Source organism: Eurosta solidaginis, chromosome 4 (assembly GCF_040869045.1).
Source record: "Eurosta solidaginis isolate ZX-2024a chromosome 4, ASM4086904v1, whole genome shotgun sequence".
Classification (NCBI taxonomy): domain Eukaryota; kingdom Metazoa; phylum Arthropoda; class Insecta; order Diptera; family Tephritidae; genus Eurosta; species Eurosta solidaginis.
This window is the reverse complement of record NC_090322.1, coordinates 34,892,720-34,911,392: the sequence shown is the minus strand read 5'-3', so window position 1 is coordinate 34,911,392 and position 18,673 is coordinate 34,892,720. Positions and strand designations below refer to the sequence as shown.

General features: G+C 41.2%; 2 protein-coding genes across 2 annotated transcripts; one reads left to right on the top strand and one right to left on the bottom strand.

Moving 5' to 3' along the window:
* Window positions 1–3,551: 3,551 nt before the first annotated feature.
* Window positions 3,552–9,236, top strand: LOC137247817 (uncharacterized). Its single transcript, XM_067778760.1, has 2 exons — window positions 3,552–8,798; window positions 8,885–9,236. Exon 1 carries the CDS (start codon window positions 3,656–3,658, stop codon window positions 6,113–6,115), a length of 2,460 nt encoding a protein of 819 aa, XP_067634861.1. The 5' UTR covers window positions 3,552–3,655; the 3' UTR covers window positions 6,116–8,798; window positions 8,885–9,236.
* Window positions 9,237–12,522: 3,286 nt separating this feature from the next.
* On the bottom strand, window positions 12,523–15,418 carry LOC137247816 (uncharacterized). The gene is made up of 3 exons (XM_067778759.1): window positions 13,320–15,418; window positions 13,175–13,257; window positions 12,523–13,117 (listed from the first exon to the last, which is right to left on the bottom strand). Exon 1 carries the CDS (start codon window positions 15,040–15,042, stop codon window positions 13,618–13,620), a length of 1,425 nt encoding a protein of 474 aa, XP_067634860.1. The 5' UTR covers window positions 15,043–15,418; the 3' UTR covers window positions 12,523–13,117; window positions 13,175–13,257; window positions 13,320–13,617.
* Window positions 15,419–18,673: the final 3,255 nt, after the last annotated feature.

The window sequence follows — 18,673 nt, the reverse complement described above, 5'->3', positions numbered from 1 at the left end:
TTGTCAAATTTGGTTTTGAGACAAACCGGTTTCGGCGTTGTGCCATCATCAGTGTCGATTTTCGTTCTGATCTGTTGTTGTCATTTGTCCTGTATTTATAGTTCGTAGGTATATGAGCAGGTATTGTCAAATTGATGCTTGTGTATATTTAGTTATGTGTATGTGCTGTGTGTTCGTTCAGAACCGAGGGTGGTTTACTAATCGATTTGTGTGGCTGACTGGGGTAGGTAGAAATCTGTGATTTTAGTCGTTTGACCTTCTTTGTCGGTTTTTTGTTTTGGTGTGTTAATTGTTTTGTGTTTATTTGTTGTTGTGCGTTTGTCTGTTGTACCTGTGTGATTAAGTTGTTTCCTGTAAACAAGTTTTAAAGGCTCGAATATTGTGTCAGAAATGGTGTTTGTCTGTTCGTTTATTATTCTACCGTCGAATGTTTTCTGTTTGTAGATTTCCATGTTTTCGAGTACGTTGAGACGTCGGCCCTTTTCTTGTATGTGAAGAACCCTAACTGTTTTATTGATGTTTGCTGGGGAACATTCATTCTCGACCATGTGATTCGCGAAGTTAGACTCGGGTATAATGTTTGAATTCCGTATTTTTTTGTTGTAATCTCTAATATGTTCTCTGAACCTCGTTCTTATTTGCCGTCCTGTTTGTCCTATGTAACTATGCTGGCATCCGCAGGTAAGCTTGTATACGCCGTGGCTGCTAAACGGATCCTCTGAGTTAATGTTAGTTCTTAGTTTTCGCCCTAGATTGTTCGATGTTTTGAATGCTGTGTTAATGTTGTATTTTTTAAAGAAATTTGCCAATTTATATGTTGCTTTTCCAGTATATGTCATAGTCGTCCAGCTATTATTTTCTTTTTCGTTATTTCTTTTTGGTTCTCCATTTGTCCTTCTGAGCTTATCTACTAGTGCTTTTTTATATCCGTTGTTTGCAGCGATATTATATATGACCTCAAGTTCTCTCTTATATGCCTCTTGTGTAAGAGGTGTTCTTTCAAGTCTATGTACCAAGTGCCTTAATGCTGCATTTTTATGATGTTGAGGGTGATTTGAGGTATTGTGTATTATTGTGTCTGTGGCCGTTGACTTTCTATATATGTTATAGTTAAATCTTTTGGCTTCTTTATCAATATTTATCGTGAGGTCTAGATAGTTGATTCCTCCATCTTTTTCGGTTTCCATTGTAAATTTTATATTGCCGTGCTGTTTGTTGAGGTACTCCAGTACGAGCTCTTCGTTATTAGTAGTTAAAACGCATATTATGTCATCCACGTATCTAGCATAAAATGACACGCCTAATTTGGACTTCAGCTCCTGTATGTACTTTTCTTCCAGATTTTGCATGAATACTTCCATAAGAATTGCTGATGTGGGGCTTCCCATTCCAAGACCGTTTGTTTGTCTATATATTCTATTGTTGAATTTAAAATAGTTTTGACGTAAAGTGGTTCTTAGCGTATTTGTGATTTGCATACTTTTCACTTTGTTTTTTGTGTTATGAACTATTGTTGAGCTAACTATGTCCAAAGTCTCCGATAGTGGTATAGATGGGTATAGATCTTTTATGTCAAAAGATACCAATTTGCTGTTTCTTGTTAGCTCTACGGTCTCGAGTCTCTCTATTAGTTCTGTTGTGTTAGCTATTGCATATTCGTTCCTTAGCTCCAGAGTGTCTATCAATATCGTTTTTAAATATTTGGACAGTTTGTAACATGGTGCCGATTTAAAATTAATGATGGGCCTCATTGGAGTGTCCGGCTTGTGGATTTTTGGTAGCGCAACCAGTGGAGGAGCCGAAGGGTTCATTTGGACCAATCTATGTGCCATGTTAGAATCTACTATATTTGTTGCATTTTTTATAGCAACTTTGATTTGTTTTTGGTATTCATCTGTGGGATCCTCTCTCATTCTACGACATTTCATTTCCTCTATGAGATCCTCGGTTTTGGATATATATTGCTCTTTTTCGATTAGCACAGTGGTGTTTCCTTTGTCCGCTTTCGTTGTGACAATATTGTTTTTCCTTAGTTTATGCCGTAGATTCTTTATTTATAGTTCATAACACAAAAAACAAAGTGAAAAGTATGCAAATCACAAATACGCTAAGAACCACTTTACGTCAAAACTATTTTAAATTCAACAATAGAATATATAGACAAACAAACGGTCTTGGAATGGGAAGCCCCACATCAGCAATTCTTATGGAAGTATTCATGCAAAATCTGGAAGAAAAGTATATACAGGAGCTGAAGTCCAAATTAGGCGTGTCATTTTATGCTAGATACGTGGATGACATAATATGCGTTTTAACTACTAATAACGAAGAGCTCGTACTGGAGTACCTCAACAAACAGCACGGCAATATAAAATTTACAATGGAAACCGAAAAAGATGGAGGAATCAACTATCTAGACCTCACGATAAATATTGATAAAGAAGCCAAAAGATTTAACTATAACATATATAGAAAGTCAACGGCCACAGACACAATAATACACAATACCTCAAATCACCCTCAACATCATAAAAATGCAGCATTAAGGCACTTGGTACATAGACTTGAAAGAACACCTCTTACACAAGAGGCATATAAGAGAGAACTTGAGGTCATATATAATATCGCTGCAAACAACGGATATAAAAAAGCACTAGTAGATAAGCTCAGAAGGACAAATGGAGAACCAAAAAGAAATAACGAAAAAGAAAATAATAGCTGGACGACTATGACATATACTGGAAAAGCAACATATAAATTGGCAAATTTCTTTAAAAAATACAACATTAACACAGCATTCAAAACATCGAACAATCTAGGGCGAAAACTAAGAACTAACATTAACTCAGAGGATCCGTTTAGCAGCCACGGCGTATACAAGCTTACCTGCGGATGCCAGCATAGTTACATAGGACAAACAGGACGGCAAATAAGAACGAGGTTCAGAGAACATATTAGAGATTACAACAAAAAAATACGGAATTCAAACATTATACCCGAGTCTAACTTCGCGAATCACATGGTCGAGAATGAATGTTCCCCAGCAAACATCAATAAAACAGTTAGGGTTCTTCACATACAAGAAAAGGGCCGACGTCTCAACGTACTCGAAAACATGGAAATCTACAAACAGAAAACATTCGACGGTAGAATAATAAACGAACAGACAAACACCATTTCTGACACAATATTCGAGCCTTTAAAACTTGTTTACAGGAAACAACTTAATCACACAGGTACAACAGACAAACGCACAACAACAAATAAACACAAAACAATTAACACACCAAAACAAAAAACCGACAAAGAAGGTCAAACGACTAAAATCACAGATTTCTACCTACCCCAGTCAGCCACACAAATCGATTAGTAAACCACCCTCGGTTCTGAACGAACACACAGCACATACACATAACTAAATATACACAAGCATCAATTTGACAATACCTGCTCATATACCTACGAACTATAAATACAGGACAAATGACAACAACAGATCAGAACGAAAATCGACACTGATGATGGCACAACGCCGAAACCGGTTTGTCTCAAAACCAAATTTGACAAGGGATGACGGAAAATCGTTCCAATATACATCATTTATCCACCCTGTCGGAAAATCAACCAAACAAGATAAGTCAACAGGCAGAACCTAATGCGCCTTCACAAAGCGCTACAAGGTGCTGCTAAGAGAGCCATCACGTCGTTGCTTATCTACCCCGAAGATGTTCCACGGGTCATTCAGGAGTTGGAATTCAAATTCGGTCGTCCGGAATTACTAATTAAAGCACAACTGCAAAAAGTACAACGATTTCAGCCTATAAACGAGAATCACTTAGATCAAATATTGGATTTCTCGAATCGCGTCAGAAATATTATTGCCTTTTTTAAATCAGCTAGGTGTTCACATCATTTAATGAACCCTACGCTACTCGAATGTTTAGTTGGGAAGTTACCGCCATCCAAGCAGTATGAATGGAGCCAAAGAGCAGCAACTATTGTACCTTTTCCAACAGTGGAAAACTTTGGTGAGTGGTTAAGTGAAATAGCTAAAGTCGTTTCTTTATTGCCAGGAGTGTCAGATGTCTCGCTTCGGACTATTCAAGCCAACGTATCGCAGTCAACGTCGACTGCGCAGTCACGCACAGTAACACGTCACAATGGATCTGCTACAAATTCTACACGCAGAGTCCTGTATAATAACGAGGTACAGTCTGAAACGAAAGGTACATGCATAAAGTGTGGACAGTCACACAAACTAGAAGATTGTCGTCAGTTTCTCTCGGGTGATATACCAACAAAATGGAGTTTTGTCAAAAACAACAGATTATGCTTTGGGTGTCTTCGTAAAGGGCATAGTCTGGGTAATTGTCGCCAACGTAAAGAATGTTCATATAATGGTTGTAAACGGATGCATCATAAGTTGTTGCATTTGGATGCATCTCAATTAGCTCCAACCCCTGAAGAAGTGCAACGTGTATTAAATTGTCATGATGATAAACAATCAACGCTTTTTAAGATATTGCCAATAACATTGTCTGGGCCAAACGGAAGTATATCTGTATATGCAATGTTTGATGAGGGTTCATCTATCACTCTTTTAGAAGAGAACGTCGCTAACACATTAGGTCTACGTGGTCAAACCATACCTCTGACTTTGCAATGGTATGGTGAGAGTCAGGTTAAAGAAAATTCTAGAAAGGTTTCAGTCACAATCAAGGGTAGTTATGCCGAATATAATATTAAAAATGTTCACACGGTAAGGTCGCTTAATTTACCAATCCAGTCGTTTGAAAAAGAAAAGTTTGCTCACCTTCAGTCGTTGCCCGTAACAAGCTATTATAATGCCAAACCTGTAGTTTTACTGGGTCTCGACAATAGTTATTTGGGTATTTCCAATAAAACGGTCGATGCAGGACCAAACAAGCCTATGGCAATAGCAACTCAGTTGGGGTGGGTAGTATATGGACCACTCAAGCAAAGCCAAGAAATGCATCCACGCGTGTTGCATGTCCACAAGAAACAGTCATTACAAGAGTTGCATAAACTTGTGAGTGAGTACTACTCAGTTGATAGTTTTGGTATATGTAGAACTAACATTATATTGGAGTCCGATGACAATCGACGTGCCAGAGTGATTTTAGAAGAAACAACGAAAGAGTTGGATCAAAAATACGAAGTTGGATTGTTGTGGCGCAGTGATCACACAACACTTCCATTTAGTTTTGACATGGCATATCAGCGCTTGAGAAACCTAGAGTCGCGTATGTCAAAAGATAGTAATTTCAACACAAGATATAGAAGCGAAATTGAGAAGTATGTTCAAAAAGGGTATGCTAGGTTATTGTCGCGAGATAAGGTTGCACAAACAAGTCCAACCACATGGTATTTGCCACATTTTGGGGTAGTAAATCCACATAAGCCCAACAAGCTTCGAATTGTGTTTGACGCAGCCGCTGCCACATCCAATGTTTCACTTAATTCGGCTTTGCTCAAAGGGCCGGAACATGCACAGTCACTTATCGCCGTAATATACAAATTCCGTCAAGGCTCTGTAGCAGTAGCGGCCGATATACAAGAGATATTTTCCCAAGTAGCCATAAGGGATGTCGATCAGAACTCACAGCGATTTTTGTGGCGTGATGGGGATTCGTCAGAGCCCGTTCGAGTATACGTAATGCAATCCATGATTTTCGGAGCCGTGTGCTCGCCATGCTGTGCAGAATATATTAAAAATTTAAACGCCAACAAATATGAGTCTGTTATGCCACGAGGAGCCACCGTCGTTGTTAATAATATGTATGTCGACGATTTGGTAGTCAGTTTTGCGAACTCAGTCGAAGCTGAGGAAGTCGTAAGAGAAGTTATATACATCAACTCAGCAGCAGGTTTCAAATTGCGGAACTTCGTGTCAAATGACAAATCTTTACAAATCAAACTGGGGAGAGAAAGTGACACATCCGTAACATATGTTGATATGGAACATAAATCAGCTGCCGATAAAGTTTTGGGCATGTTTTGGAATACCCTTAACGACACCTTCGAATTCCACGTTAAATTTCACAAAATTTCACGTGATGTACTAAATTGCAAACGACCGCCTACGAAAAGATAACTTCTCGGTATTGTTATGGCCATTTACGATCCGTTTGGATTTCTCGCAAATATAACAATATACATCAAACTTTTGCAACAGTCACTCTGGAGATATCAAATCGAATGGGATGAGCCACTGCCACAACAACTTAACATTAAATGGACGTCATGGTGGGAGTTTTTCCAAAAGGTATCGAGTTTCTCTGTCCCACGCTGCTATTCTGAAAGATTAATGTCAGCCAATGAGATTCAACTGCATGTGTTTGTCGACGCGAGTTTCAGCGCCTACGCAGCTGTAGCATATTGGCGAATAAAAACAGGTAGTAATGTGGATGTCGTCTTCGTCGCAGTTAAGTCAAGATGCGCTCCTGTAAAGGGTATGACAGTCCCTCGTTTGGAATTACAGGCGGCAGTTCTTGGAGGCCGTTTGCATAAATCCATAATTGAATGCCATGACGTAAACATTGATCGTGTTGTTTTCTGGAGTGATTCCAAAACTGTTTTACTCTGGATTAAGTCCACCACTAGAGAGTATAAACAGTTCGTCGCCAGCAGAATCGCAGAGATTTTGTCCACCACTATGTCGTCTCAATGGAGGTGGTTGTCAACAGCGCTTAATGTAGCAGATGATGCTACTCGAGGTAAACTAGTACCACTGTTTGATCCAAATCACAGATGGCTAAAGGGTCCAGCGTTTCTAAAATTGGAAGAAGAAGAATGACCACAAGAACTAACAGATTTCGTACCAAATGATTGTGCCGCAGAGGAGAAGAGGACCTGCCTAGTCCTGACATCGCCAAAGGATGAGTATATAATTAATTTTAAAAAATTTTCTTCTTATTTGAAGGTTCTCAGAGTCATGAGCTGGGTACAACGCTTCATTTCCAACGGCAGACACCGGTGCCGACGTATCGGAGAACTCAAAGCCTCAGAAATAGCAGAAGCAGAAAAAACACTGTGTCGCCGCGTACAGGAGGAATGTTTCGCCAGCGAATTCGCCGAACTACGCTCAAAACAAAACGTATCTAAGTCCAGTCACATATATGCATTAACGCCTTTCGTCGATGATGATGGTCTTCTAAAGGTTAATGGTAGAATCGACGCAGCATACTGCCTTCCTGTTTCAGCACGTCGCCCCATCATTTTGCCACATCACTATTTTACACGTTTAGTCGTCACATATTTGCATGAGAAATTTCACCATCAAAATGAAAGTCTTACGATAAATGAAGTTCGCCAAAAGTTCTGGGTACCACATATTCGTTCAGTATTGAGTTCCGTCAAGCGATCGTGCCTTATATGCCAAGCCAATGTCGCCAAGCCGAACACGCCAATGATGGGTCAGCTGCCAGCTGATCGTTTGACGCCTTTCGTCCGTCCGTTTAGCTACGTAGGTGTCGACTATTGTGGTCCATTTCAAATAACAATTGGTCGTCGTCGTGAAAAACGTTGGGTCGCACTTTTCACGTGTTTAACAGTCAGAGCCGTTCATCTGGAGGTGGCAGAAGACCTATCAACAGATGCGTTTTTAATTTGCCTACGAAATTTTGTCAACCGCCGAGGTATACCAATTCGACTACGTAGCGACAATGGGACAAACTTTATTGGTGCGCAGAAGATGTTAAAAGATGAAGAACGTTTATGGGACTTTACCCAGATTGAGAAAGAATGTGCAAAACGTGGCATCGAATGGATTTTTAATTGTCCTGCACATCCGTCCGCTGGAGGGTGCTGCGAAAGATTGGTCCAGTGTGTGAAACGGCTTTTGCAGAGAGTCTTAAAAGAGGAAGCTCCACGTCTCGAAACCTTTAGAAGCACATTGATTGAGGCCGAAAACATAATTAACAGTCGACCACTCACAGACGTCCCAATTTCATCCACGGATGAAAAGCCCATAACACCAAACCACTTTTTATTTGGTTGCCTAAATTCAACCCAAACGCCGACTAATGACGAAGAAAACGTTTGTTTGAGAAAACAATATCGAATAGCGCAAGCACTAAAAGACCGCCTTTGGAAAAGATGGACCTGCGAATATTTGCCAACATTATTGTGTCGTTCCAAATGGAGGGAACCAGTCGAGCCATTGAAGTGTGGCGATTTAGTAATAATATGCGACGCTAGTCTACCTCGTAGTCAATGGATAAAAGGGCGAATCAAAGAAGTAATAACAGCAAAAGATGGACAAGTGCGATCTTCAGTAGTCAAAACTAGGCACGGTGAGTTACGAAGACCAGCCAGCAAGCTAGCCGCTTTAAACGTTTGTGAATCTCCATAATGATTCACCTGGAGGTGGAATGTTGTCGCAATACTATTAATCCCCAAATGTAAAAATGAAATACAACCCTGCACAAATTTGAGTATTCTTATTCGAATTTTCTATTTGATCAAATAATAAAATGTATGTTCAAATCCTCTCAATTTATATGTCAACTTCCAATACTTGCAATTAATCTTTATATACTTACAATACATGTACCAACACATAAATGAAATTCAAATTATACATATGTATCAGCTGAAACGAACATTCTATGAAACGAAATGTCCATTCGCGGAAAAATTTCATAGAAGAGAACATCAAATTTCTTTAACACGCACACGGAAATCAAATTGAATAAATTTACAATAACTTTTTATTTGGTTGGTTTTCTTTGTGGGCATTTTTGTCTACACAGAGTAATGCGTTGACAATACCTTAGGTAAGTTTTGGCTCATTTTCCAGCTAAACCGGCAGCACTTGTCGGTGCAGGTAAAATGTAATGGCATATTCTTAAATTTCTTAAAGGGTAATAATGGAGGAGATTCATAAAAGATCACCTATCGCAACAAAATTAACTTGAAGCAGCATAAAGTGCAGTAATTGTAACCAACCGCTCCCTGCGTATGTGATGTTGTTCGGCTTTAACAAAACCTTCTTTCAACATGTATTAAATTGTCGATACGGTCTTGAAATCTGCTAATCCCTACCAGTTTTACAGCACAATTAATGAACTCAGCGGAATAGAGTTCATGCTAATGGCTTTGAATTTCTAAATCTATTGGAAACAAGCTTTACTATGACAGGCTGGGAAAGGTAAATAGTCCTCTTAAGGGGAATATAAATGTAATATTTTATGCATCGCTATTTAAATACATGTTTTTATAAAGAATGCCGTATACGATTAATTAGTCGCTTATAAATAAAAAAACTAATAAATTTTCACATTCTTAGTTTGTCCGTATTACGGAACGAACTCACCATGTTTCGAACGTCGTTGCTGTTGTAGCTGGTTATGCAGCAGGCCCAGCTGTTGTTGTTACTAAGGCTGGTGGTGTTGCAGCAGGCCTATGTTCGGCGGTCCTGCTGTTGTTGTTGTAGATGGAGGGTTGTTGGTTTTGCGCGTGGTTGGCGCTGCCAGTGGTGGTTGCGCGTTTGGTTGGCGCCGCCGATGGTGGCTGTTGCGCTCGTGGTTGGCGCAGTTGGTGGTGGTTGCGTTCGTAATTGGCGCTATTGTTAGTATTAGCGCTCGTGGTTGTGCGGTTGTGGCGCGCGATGTTGGCGCTGTTGGTGGTATTAGCGCAGGTGGTTGTGGCACGCGGTTTTGGGCGTGCTATGTTGTGGTCGTGACCGCCTGATTTTGTGGTTGCGCGAAATTAATGGTGGTAGCGCGAGGTGTTGGCGCTATTGGTGGTGGTGGCGCGTGGCGTTGACATTCTCCCCGGCGGTCGCGCACTGAATCCCAAATTAGCCTTAAGTTCTAAAGGGGAACGCTAATTACATGCAAGATTCGTTAGAAAATAATGTTCAAAACCGTGGCAATCATGTATTTGATCCATGGCATGTTTAGTTACTACAACTGAATAATATTCACTCAATACATTGCTATTTTAAACTTTTCAGACGTGCTAAATGGAAATTATGCTGTGAATTTATATTGGTTCCACTTTTCCGCACTCAACTAATCACACGCGCTACGTATTTTCCTCTAAAATATTTGTCCGTGATGCCTAATCGCTGCCGCCATGTGCTTTTGGTACCACTTCTATTTTTTTACTGGTCTTTCGTTTGATTTTGCCAGAAAATTATTTGAAACCAAGTTTTATTGCGTTATCTTAGCGTATTCAATGTTACTAATGCTTTACTTTTACACTCCCCCACGTTTTTATGATTTTACAATTAAACTTGGTATTTTTACCAATGTTTCCATGGAAAACTGGGAAAATTAAAACTTTGATACTGCGCTCTCCTTCGCAACTTGCTCTCTGTACGCTAATTTTTATAATAAAGATGAATTTTGTGCAAATTTTTGCATGATGTATTTCATTGTGTATTTTATCAAAAGCGATTTATATTTTATATTTTCATTGGCGGCAAGCCGAACGCTCAATGGCTGAACCTTTTTCTGCTCGCGTTTATTAATTGAATATAGCACCACTTTAAATTTTTTTCTAATTATTTACCGCACAACTACGCTGCATAAATTTACATTTTAACCTTATAGACTGTAATAAAGTTTATTTCAATTATTCTATTACGGTTTGGGTAATTACTTTCTAGTAAAGCACTTTAAACGTTCGACCAGCTCGCGGCCACCACCGATAACCACGCTTGCAAACCTTTTCTGATTTTTCTTTTGCCCAAAATGGCCAACCACGCCATGGTATTCTAGAAAAAATTCCGTTCCATTATTGCGACGGCGCAGTGGAACGGCGCCGTTAAATTTCCTGATTTAACTGTGGTTGCCATGTTGGAACCATACCAGGTGGTAGTCGCCGTGTTATTCCTGGAGCTATCATTAAAAGTTCTCTATACTTTGTTTTTGTGAACCGATGGACTAATGTCAAAATCGTACTGCGCTGAAAGTTAATGTGTCAAATCGTTTAAAAACTACAATTCAGCTATCAGCTTGTATAGTTACGCCATGGTGGTTGCCGTAATTGCATGGTTCAACTATATACAGGTTGGCTCATCTGTAAAGGGCGAATTAATGGTGACTTATAACCATAAAGCCATAACCAGATAAAACAGCTGATCGAACCTACCTTATGGAAATCAATGTAATCGATTAATGGTGCCATACCATAACGCTAACTCGATTACATTGATTTCCATAAGGTAGGTGTGATCAGCTGTTTTATCTGGTTATGGCATTATGGTTATAAGTCACCATTAATTCGCCCCCTTCAAAAAACGCGAGTACTCCATAAATAATGTAAGGAATAGTCCTTTAGGAGTATAGGAGTGTTCCAAAACTAATCTGTATTCATACAAAAAATGTGCTCCAATTAACATTGCGATGTCCTAGGAGAGGAGTATGTGATCCCACTCTCGCTTTTTTTGTGAGTATTCCATAGAGTACATACGTGAGAGTACTTTCCAAAGTACTTTCACTGTTGTACTCCATGGAGCACCCACAGAGGATCATATGCCAAAGTACTAAAGAGGAATTGTGCCGGAAAGAATTATCGGAGTGAATTTAATTTAAAATTAAAGTAAATGAAGAGGGGCAATACAACTTTTATATTTTTTACTACGAATATTCTTATGTTATTTAGCATTTGCGTGAATAAAGAAACTAATATAATATGTATACATAAAACCAGTGCGCTGTTGCATTTTATCAGAGTTGCCAAAGTAAAATTTTATTATCAGTTATTTGTATGCAATATTTTACTTTTGGCAACTAAGTAAAATAAGTTGCCAAAGTAAAGTTTTATTATCAGTTATTTGTATGCAATATTTTACTTTTGGCAACTCTGTTCGATTGTCATCGTGTCGTGATCACGGTCGTTAAAAAACGAGCAATGATCGGCAAACGAATTGCAAAGGATTATTATTAGAGTACTCCAACATGAAGAAAATGGAACACGTAATCCAACAATTTTTGCAGGGTAGTTATTGGCATGCAATATTTTACTTTTGGCAACTCTGTTCGATCGTCATCGTGTCGTGATCACTGTCGTTAAAAAACGAGCAATGGTCGGCTGATGGTAGTCCGCAAATGCATTGCAAAGGAGTATTGTTAGAATACTCCATCATGAAGAAAATGGAACACGTAATCCAACAATTTTTGCAGGGAATATAACAAAAAACTTACCTCAGCATCTTGAGATTTGGTGATGTGGAATAGAGTTTTACGGCTGGATGCACAATATCCAATAGTTTCATAATGGTTGCACCATCATTTGAAAAAAACGCGAGTACTCCATAAATAGTGTAAGGAATACTACCATAGGAGTGCTCCAAAACTAATCTGTATTCATACAAAAAATGTGCTCCAATTAACATTGCGATGTCCTAGGAGAGGAGTAGATGATCCCACTCTCGCTTTGTTTGTGAGTATTCTATAGAGTACATACGTAAGAGTACTTTCCAAAGTACTTTCCCTGTAGTACTCCATGGAGCACCTACAGAGGATCATATGCCGAAGTACTAAAGAGGAATTGTGTCGGAAAGAATTATCGAAGTGAATTTAATTTAAAATGAAAGTAAATGAAGAGGGGCAATACAACTTTTATATTTTTTCCTACGAATATTCTTATGTTATTTAGCATTTGCGTGAATAAGGAAACTAATATTTCTCTATACTATAGTATGTATACATAAAACCAGTGCACGGTTGCATTTTATAAGAGTTGCCATAGTAAAATTTTATTATCAGTTATTTGTATTCAATATTTTACTTTTGGCAACTCTGTTCGATCGTCATCGTGTCGCGATCACGGTGGTTAAAAAACGATCAATGATCGGCTGATGGTGGTCCGCAAACGCATTGCAAAGGAGTATTGTTAAAGTACTCCAACGTGAAGAAAATGGAACACGTAATCCATACTGCGTGGGCCCAATGTAGTGCGTATAGCGTCCACAATTGATTGCGAGGCATTGATGTTGGATATGAGTTGAGGTTTACCTTGAGAGCTATCGGTGCCCAAACATTTTTACACAAAAACTCATAGGTACCCAATACAAGTTCAGGACGTTCATATTTATCGACACGCTGTCCGGTGTCCCCAAAATGTTGGAAATATACAGTTGGCACTGTTGAGAAAAAATATGGATCAATGAATACAAGTAAAAGTGAAAGATTTTTTTTACCATCTGTAGTGCCGTGAACCTGACAGGGACGTTGAAATGAATAGAGCCGGATTTCCTGTTGCAAACTATTCTACTATTTATTTCTGTTAAAATAAATTAGCAATTTTAATACATTACAAGATTATGTCAAATATAAATTACTTACCGCATTTTGCGCCCATCCTCAGTTACATTTCACGACACTATGATTCGACAGTGATGTGAAACCACAATAAGAAAGTGTTCAAAAGACGATAAGTTAATCGAAAGTGTACAAAATTTGATCGATTACAAATGGTGAATTTGAGATGGGCGTTTGGCCACATCCCCACCCCCGTGAACCACTAGGGTTCAGCAGGAACCTCGTCCAAAACGGCCAGCGTTGATGTTGCGCGCCGAAGCACGCCTGTTTTAGTTCTGACGTCTGCTCTCCTTACCTCGCCATCCGCACCACTATAAACCTTTTACACCACCCCACAGCACCATTGTCGCCTTGACATATTAGGATCGCATACAAAAGCCAGATCGCCCACACTCAACGCTTTCGACGGTGTACACCACTTAGCTCGCCTCGTAAATGTTGGTAGATACTCCACCACCCAACGCTTCCAAAATCGATCACGCAACTGTCGTGCTATCCGCCATTGTTTCCGCAGCGCACACGTCCTCTCCTCGAGCTGTCCTATGCTCGGTGTTTGCGCCGAATTCGCGGACCCCAACAAAAAATGATTTGGCGTAAGCGGCTCCTCTTGATCCGCTGAGATCGGCAAATGCGTAAGAGGCCGCGAGTTTATTATGTTCTCTGCTTCAATCATCACGCTTTGCAGGGTATGTTCCCGCGGAGCTACTTCCTTCAGCGTGTGGTTCAGTACGCGCTTGACGCATCGCACCATACGCTCCCATATTCCGTCTTCAGCCGGGTTGTGGGCGCAATTAAAAACCCATTGGATGCCCTTCGATGACAATTCGTCGCCCACACGCCCGCAATCGAACACCTCGTCGAATCGCTTTGCCTCTCGATCAGCGCCAACAAAGTTCTTCCCATTATCGCTCCTCATCCTCACTGGAACACCGCGTCGGTTAATGAAGTTCCTGATCGCTAGGATGCACGAATCAGTGGACAAATCATGGGCTATTTCCAAATGAATCGCGCGGACTGAGAGGCAGGTGAAGAATGCAACCCATCGCTTTTCCGTGCGTCTCCCAATCGTCACCATTATTGGGCCGAAGTAGTCCAATCCAGTGTAGCTGAAAGGCCTGACATATGGAGTCACTCGATCCTCGGGCAGCCGGCCCATGATTGGCGTCACTGGTTGGCATCGAGCAATCTTACATTCAGCGCAGCTGTTTATCACCCTTCGCAAAACTTGTCTTATATTGGCAACCCAAAATTTCTGCCTCACTTCCCCAATTGTTGCTTCTGTGTTCTGGTGTTTCATCTTACGGTGATAATGAGATACGATCAGCAAGGTAACGCGATGCTTCGGTGGCAGCACAATTGGATGTATGGCATCGAGTGGTAACCAGCTGGCAGCTTGGATCCTACCACCTACCCTCATAACTGAATTCGTATCCAAGTATGGCAGTAAATCGCGTATTGGACTCTCATGTGACACTGCTTGGTTATCTTGTAGTTGTTTCAGCTCCATAGCGTAATCTGCGAGTTGAGATTGCCGACAAAGATAGGCTTCAGCTGTATTTAGTTTATCCGAGGTTAATCCAAAATGGCCATCACCAGAACTTCTACCCCGCGTGCGATCTATAAATCTGAACACCCAAGCTGTAGCTCTCTTCAGTCTAATGTACGTCGAAAATCTATTAAAATCAATTAAATTGTTGCTGCTTGTTAGGAAAACAGGGCTTACGCGATTTTCTTTCACCAAATTCATGCTGGCTATTGATAACTGCTGGCTTATGAGGCCACTGGGAGATGGGCATGGACAGGAACTTGGGCCCTGAGAACCAGCGCGTTGAAGGATTCATGTCATACCACCACTTCGACGCGCTGCAGCGTCGGCTACGTTCTCGTTGGTAGGAAGCCACCTCCCTTCACTCGCCTGGGTTGTATAGAGGATCTCCGCTACCCGATGCGCCACAAAGGGTTTATATTGGCGATGCTTGGAGTTTATCCAGTTGATGACCGTTGTTGAGTCACTCCAAAGAATGCGTGAGGAGACTAGGAGTTTATGGTCATCGAGGACAGTTTGTGATAAACGCACCCCCAGTACTGCTGCTTGAAGTTCAAGTCTCGGTACCGTCATAGGTTTCATGGGAGCGCATTTCGATTTCGCGCACACAAGTGAAGCGCTTACAGTTCCATCTAGAGTGACGTACCTCCAATAGCATACGGCCCCAAGGGCCTCCTCGTTGGCGTCGACAAAAACATGCAGCTGCAACTGCTTTGGCATTCCTTTGCTGAACTAAAAACGCGGAATTTTAACATCACCCGTTCTGCGTGCCTCTTTTTGCCAGTTCCTCCAAGCCATGGTAACATCATCAGGTAGGGGCTCGTCCCAAACAATCTTACGCCGCCATATTTCGCGCATAATCAACTTAGCTCCAACTACCAAATGACGTAAAAATCCCAAAGGATCAAAAATGGACATAACGTAGCTAAGTACTTCACGTTTCGTTGGTGGCCTGCTACAGCTGATGACTTCTGCCTCCAATCTTGGGAAACTCAACTCATACTTGAACGAGTCATCTTTCGGCTGCCAAAACAATCCAAGCACTTTTTCGGTGGACGGACTATTGGTGTTGAAGCACCTACTCTTAACGCTGTCAGCATGCCCATCGCTGCCTAATGCTTCCAACACAGGAATTGAATTGGATATATACCCTCGCATTTGGAATCCAGCTGCCTTGTGTATTTCGACAACTTGCTTGGCTACGCTGATTGCCTGCTCCACCGATTCGAAGCTGTCTACAAAATCGTCCACATAGTGATACTTTACTATAGACTCCACGGCACGAGGAAATTGACTAGCATATTCCAACGCATTCGTCGTTTTTACAAATTGAGCTGCACATGGCGAGCACGCTGCGCCGAACGTCATGACTTGCATTTCGTAAGCGCTCGGTTGATCCGTGTCATCCTCTCTCCATAGAAACCTCTGCGCGCATCTGTCTTCAGGCCAGACGTAAATCTGATGATACATCTCTGCTATGTCGCCACATACGCCAACTGATCCATTGCGAAAATTGAAAAGCACTGAAGGCATAGGCTGATACTCTTGCGGGCCTTTAAGCAAACACGAGTTGAGAGAGACTCCTTCTACAGAAGCGGAAGCATCAAATACCAGTCGCAATTTCCCAGGTTTATTAGGATTCACTACGGCGAAATGCGGCAGATACCACAACTTCTCATTCCTCGTTTTACGTTCAGCGGGCGTCAGTTTTCTAGCGTAACCTTTCTCAATGTACTTGTGTATGATTTGTTTATTTTGCGCGGCGAAAATGTGGTCCTTCTTAAATTTGCGCTCCATCCCAAACAATCTGTTCTTGGCCATGAGGTAGCTATCAGGCAATTTGATGCAGTCACTCTTCCAAAGGAAACCAGTTTGGAATTTACCATCTACCCTTACAGTCGTTTGTTTTAGTATACGTTCGGCGCGCGCATCTTCATGACTTTTTAAGGCGGGAGCAGGTCGCACTCCAAAACTTTCGATATTAAAATATTCTTCAACAGGGGCATGAAGATCAGGTATCTCCTGTACGTGTAGATACACTGCACTTGGAATAACTCTGTGGTCAGTCGGCCCGAAAACTACCCATCCAAGCTCGTATTGGCGGACCTCGGTCGGCCAGATGCGTTGTGACGGATGGAAGACCTAAATGGCAGTGATCTAGTCCTATGAGAATCATCGGAGTAGCGTTGGAAAATGGCGTCGGCGTATTCGGAAAATTACGATCAGCCAAAGTACGTACATCGTCATTACTCAGGCTTTGAACCGGCATATTTAGATTTGGCAAAACATAAACGCGGCGCAGTCTGTGGCGCTTCCTTAATCCTCTTTCATTTATTTCCATATCGACGACGGTGGCAGTTTCTTGGGCACTTCTATCCCCAAACCATTGCTTGTTTAGATTATGTTCTTCTCCGCGGATGCCTAGTTTGTCCAGGAGGCTTCTGTCCATCATCGTGATGGACGATCCTTCATCCAGCATAGCAAACGTGTCACCTTCTTACGGGGCCCATATAATGTCACTGGCAGTACGCGGAATAACAGTCCTTGACGCTTGGTTGTATCGGATGAGCAGCTTAACATGGGTTCCATCATTGTTGTAGTACCTACTAGTGGTGGTTCGTTTTGCGGCGTGGTGGCCACAACGTTCATAGCGCGGCTGGACTCATGTAAAAACTTGTTGTGTCTGCGTTGACAACCATCGGTCATGCACAACTTTCGGTTACGGCAATCACGAGATGAATGTCCACCTCTTGGGCACGAAAAATATAAACGACTTTGTTTTACTGGAGCCCATCTATCAGTTACGCTGGCATTTATAAATTTTTGACATACATAAATTTTATGCTGGCCCTTGCAAACTGGACATTTCAGCGACTCGGATTCGCTAGACTCATTGTTCACGGAGTAAGAGAAAGAATATTGTTTTCAAGCAAGCTAAATTTAACGTTATTATTTATTAATTTACAATATAATTAATAGCGCAGCAGGCTTTAAAAATTTTAATCTATCTTCCCTCTCTTCTCTCTTTTTATCAAGTGACGATGACAATTACCAACTCTTGCCCGAATATGACATTCGTTCAGAGTTGCCTGAGAGAAGATAGACTTTTAGGGTTTCCAAGCCTGCATTAAATAAGTACAAGGTTTAATATTACAAATGAATTCAACTAATATCATGTTCACATTAAGTGTTAATTATGGCGGTAACATTCCCCCCCCTCGTAAGTAGCCCCGGTGCTTACTAAGCTATTACCGACATCTAACTTGGCTATCTTCGTTGCTGGTCGTTGCATTATCCCTAGAGGGGTCTTTACCGTCACTCGCCGAACTTGTCCGTCTTTGGGTACTATGGTGGTGATTACTCTTCCTTTCGGCCATAAGTTGCGAGGGAGAGTTTCGTCGATTACAATAACCACATCATCGATTACTATGGGTGTAGCTTTTTTCAACCAGTTGGCTCGCCTGGTCAGTATCGGCGTATACTCCTTCACCCAACATTGCCAAAAGACGTCTGGAAAGAGCTGCGTTTTGTGCCACCGTTGCCTTAGGTCTATACCGTCGCTGAACGCAGGTTTATGACCATCTGCCGACCCCAATAACATGTGGTTTAGTGTGAGAGCAATATCATCCGACGACTCAAGACTAACGAAAGTAAGCGGTCTCGAGTTTATGATGAATTCTACTTCCATCAGTGTGCATCGCAAGCTTTCGTCATTAAAAGAGTATGAGGGGCATATGCTTCGCAAAATGTTCTTAGTTGTTCGTACGAGACGTTCCCACGCGCCTCCCATGTGGGGTGCGCCCGGTGGATTGAAGCGCCACTTAATACGGTC

Excerpts from the sequence above, each read along its gene's own strand:
- LOC137247817 (XM_067778760.1), top strand. The coding sequence starts at position 3,656 with ATGCGCCTTCACAAAGCGCTACAAGGTGCTGCTAAGAGAGCCATCACG.
- LOC137247816 (XM_067778759.1), bottom strand. The coding sequence starts at position 15,042 with ATGAATTTGGTGAAAGAAAATCGCGTAAGCCCTGTTTTCCTAACAAGC.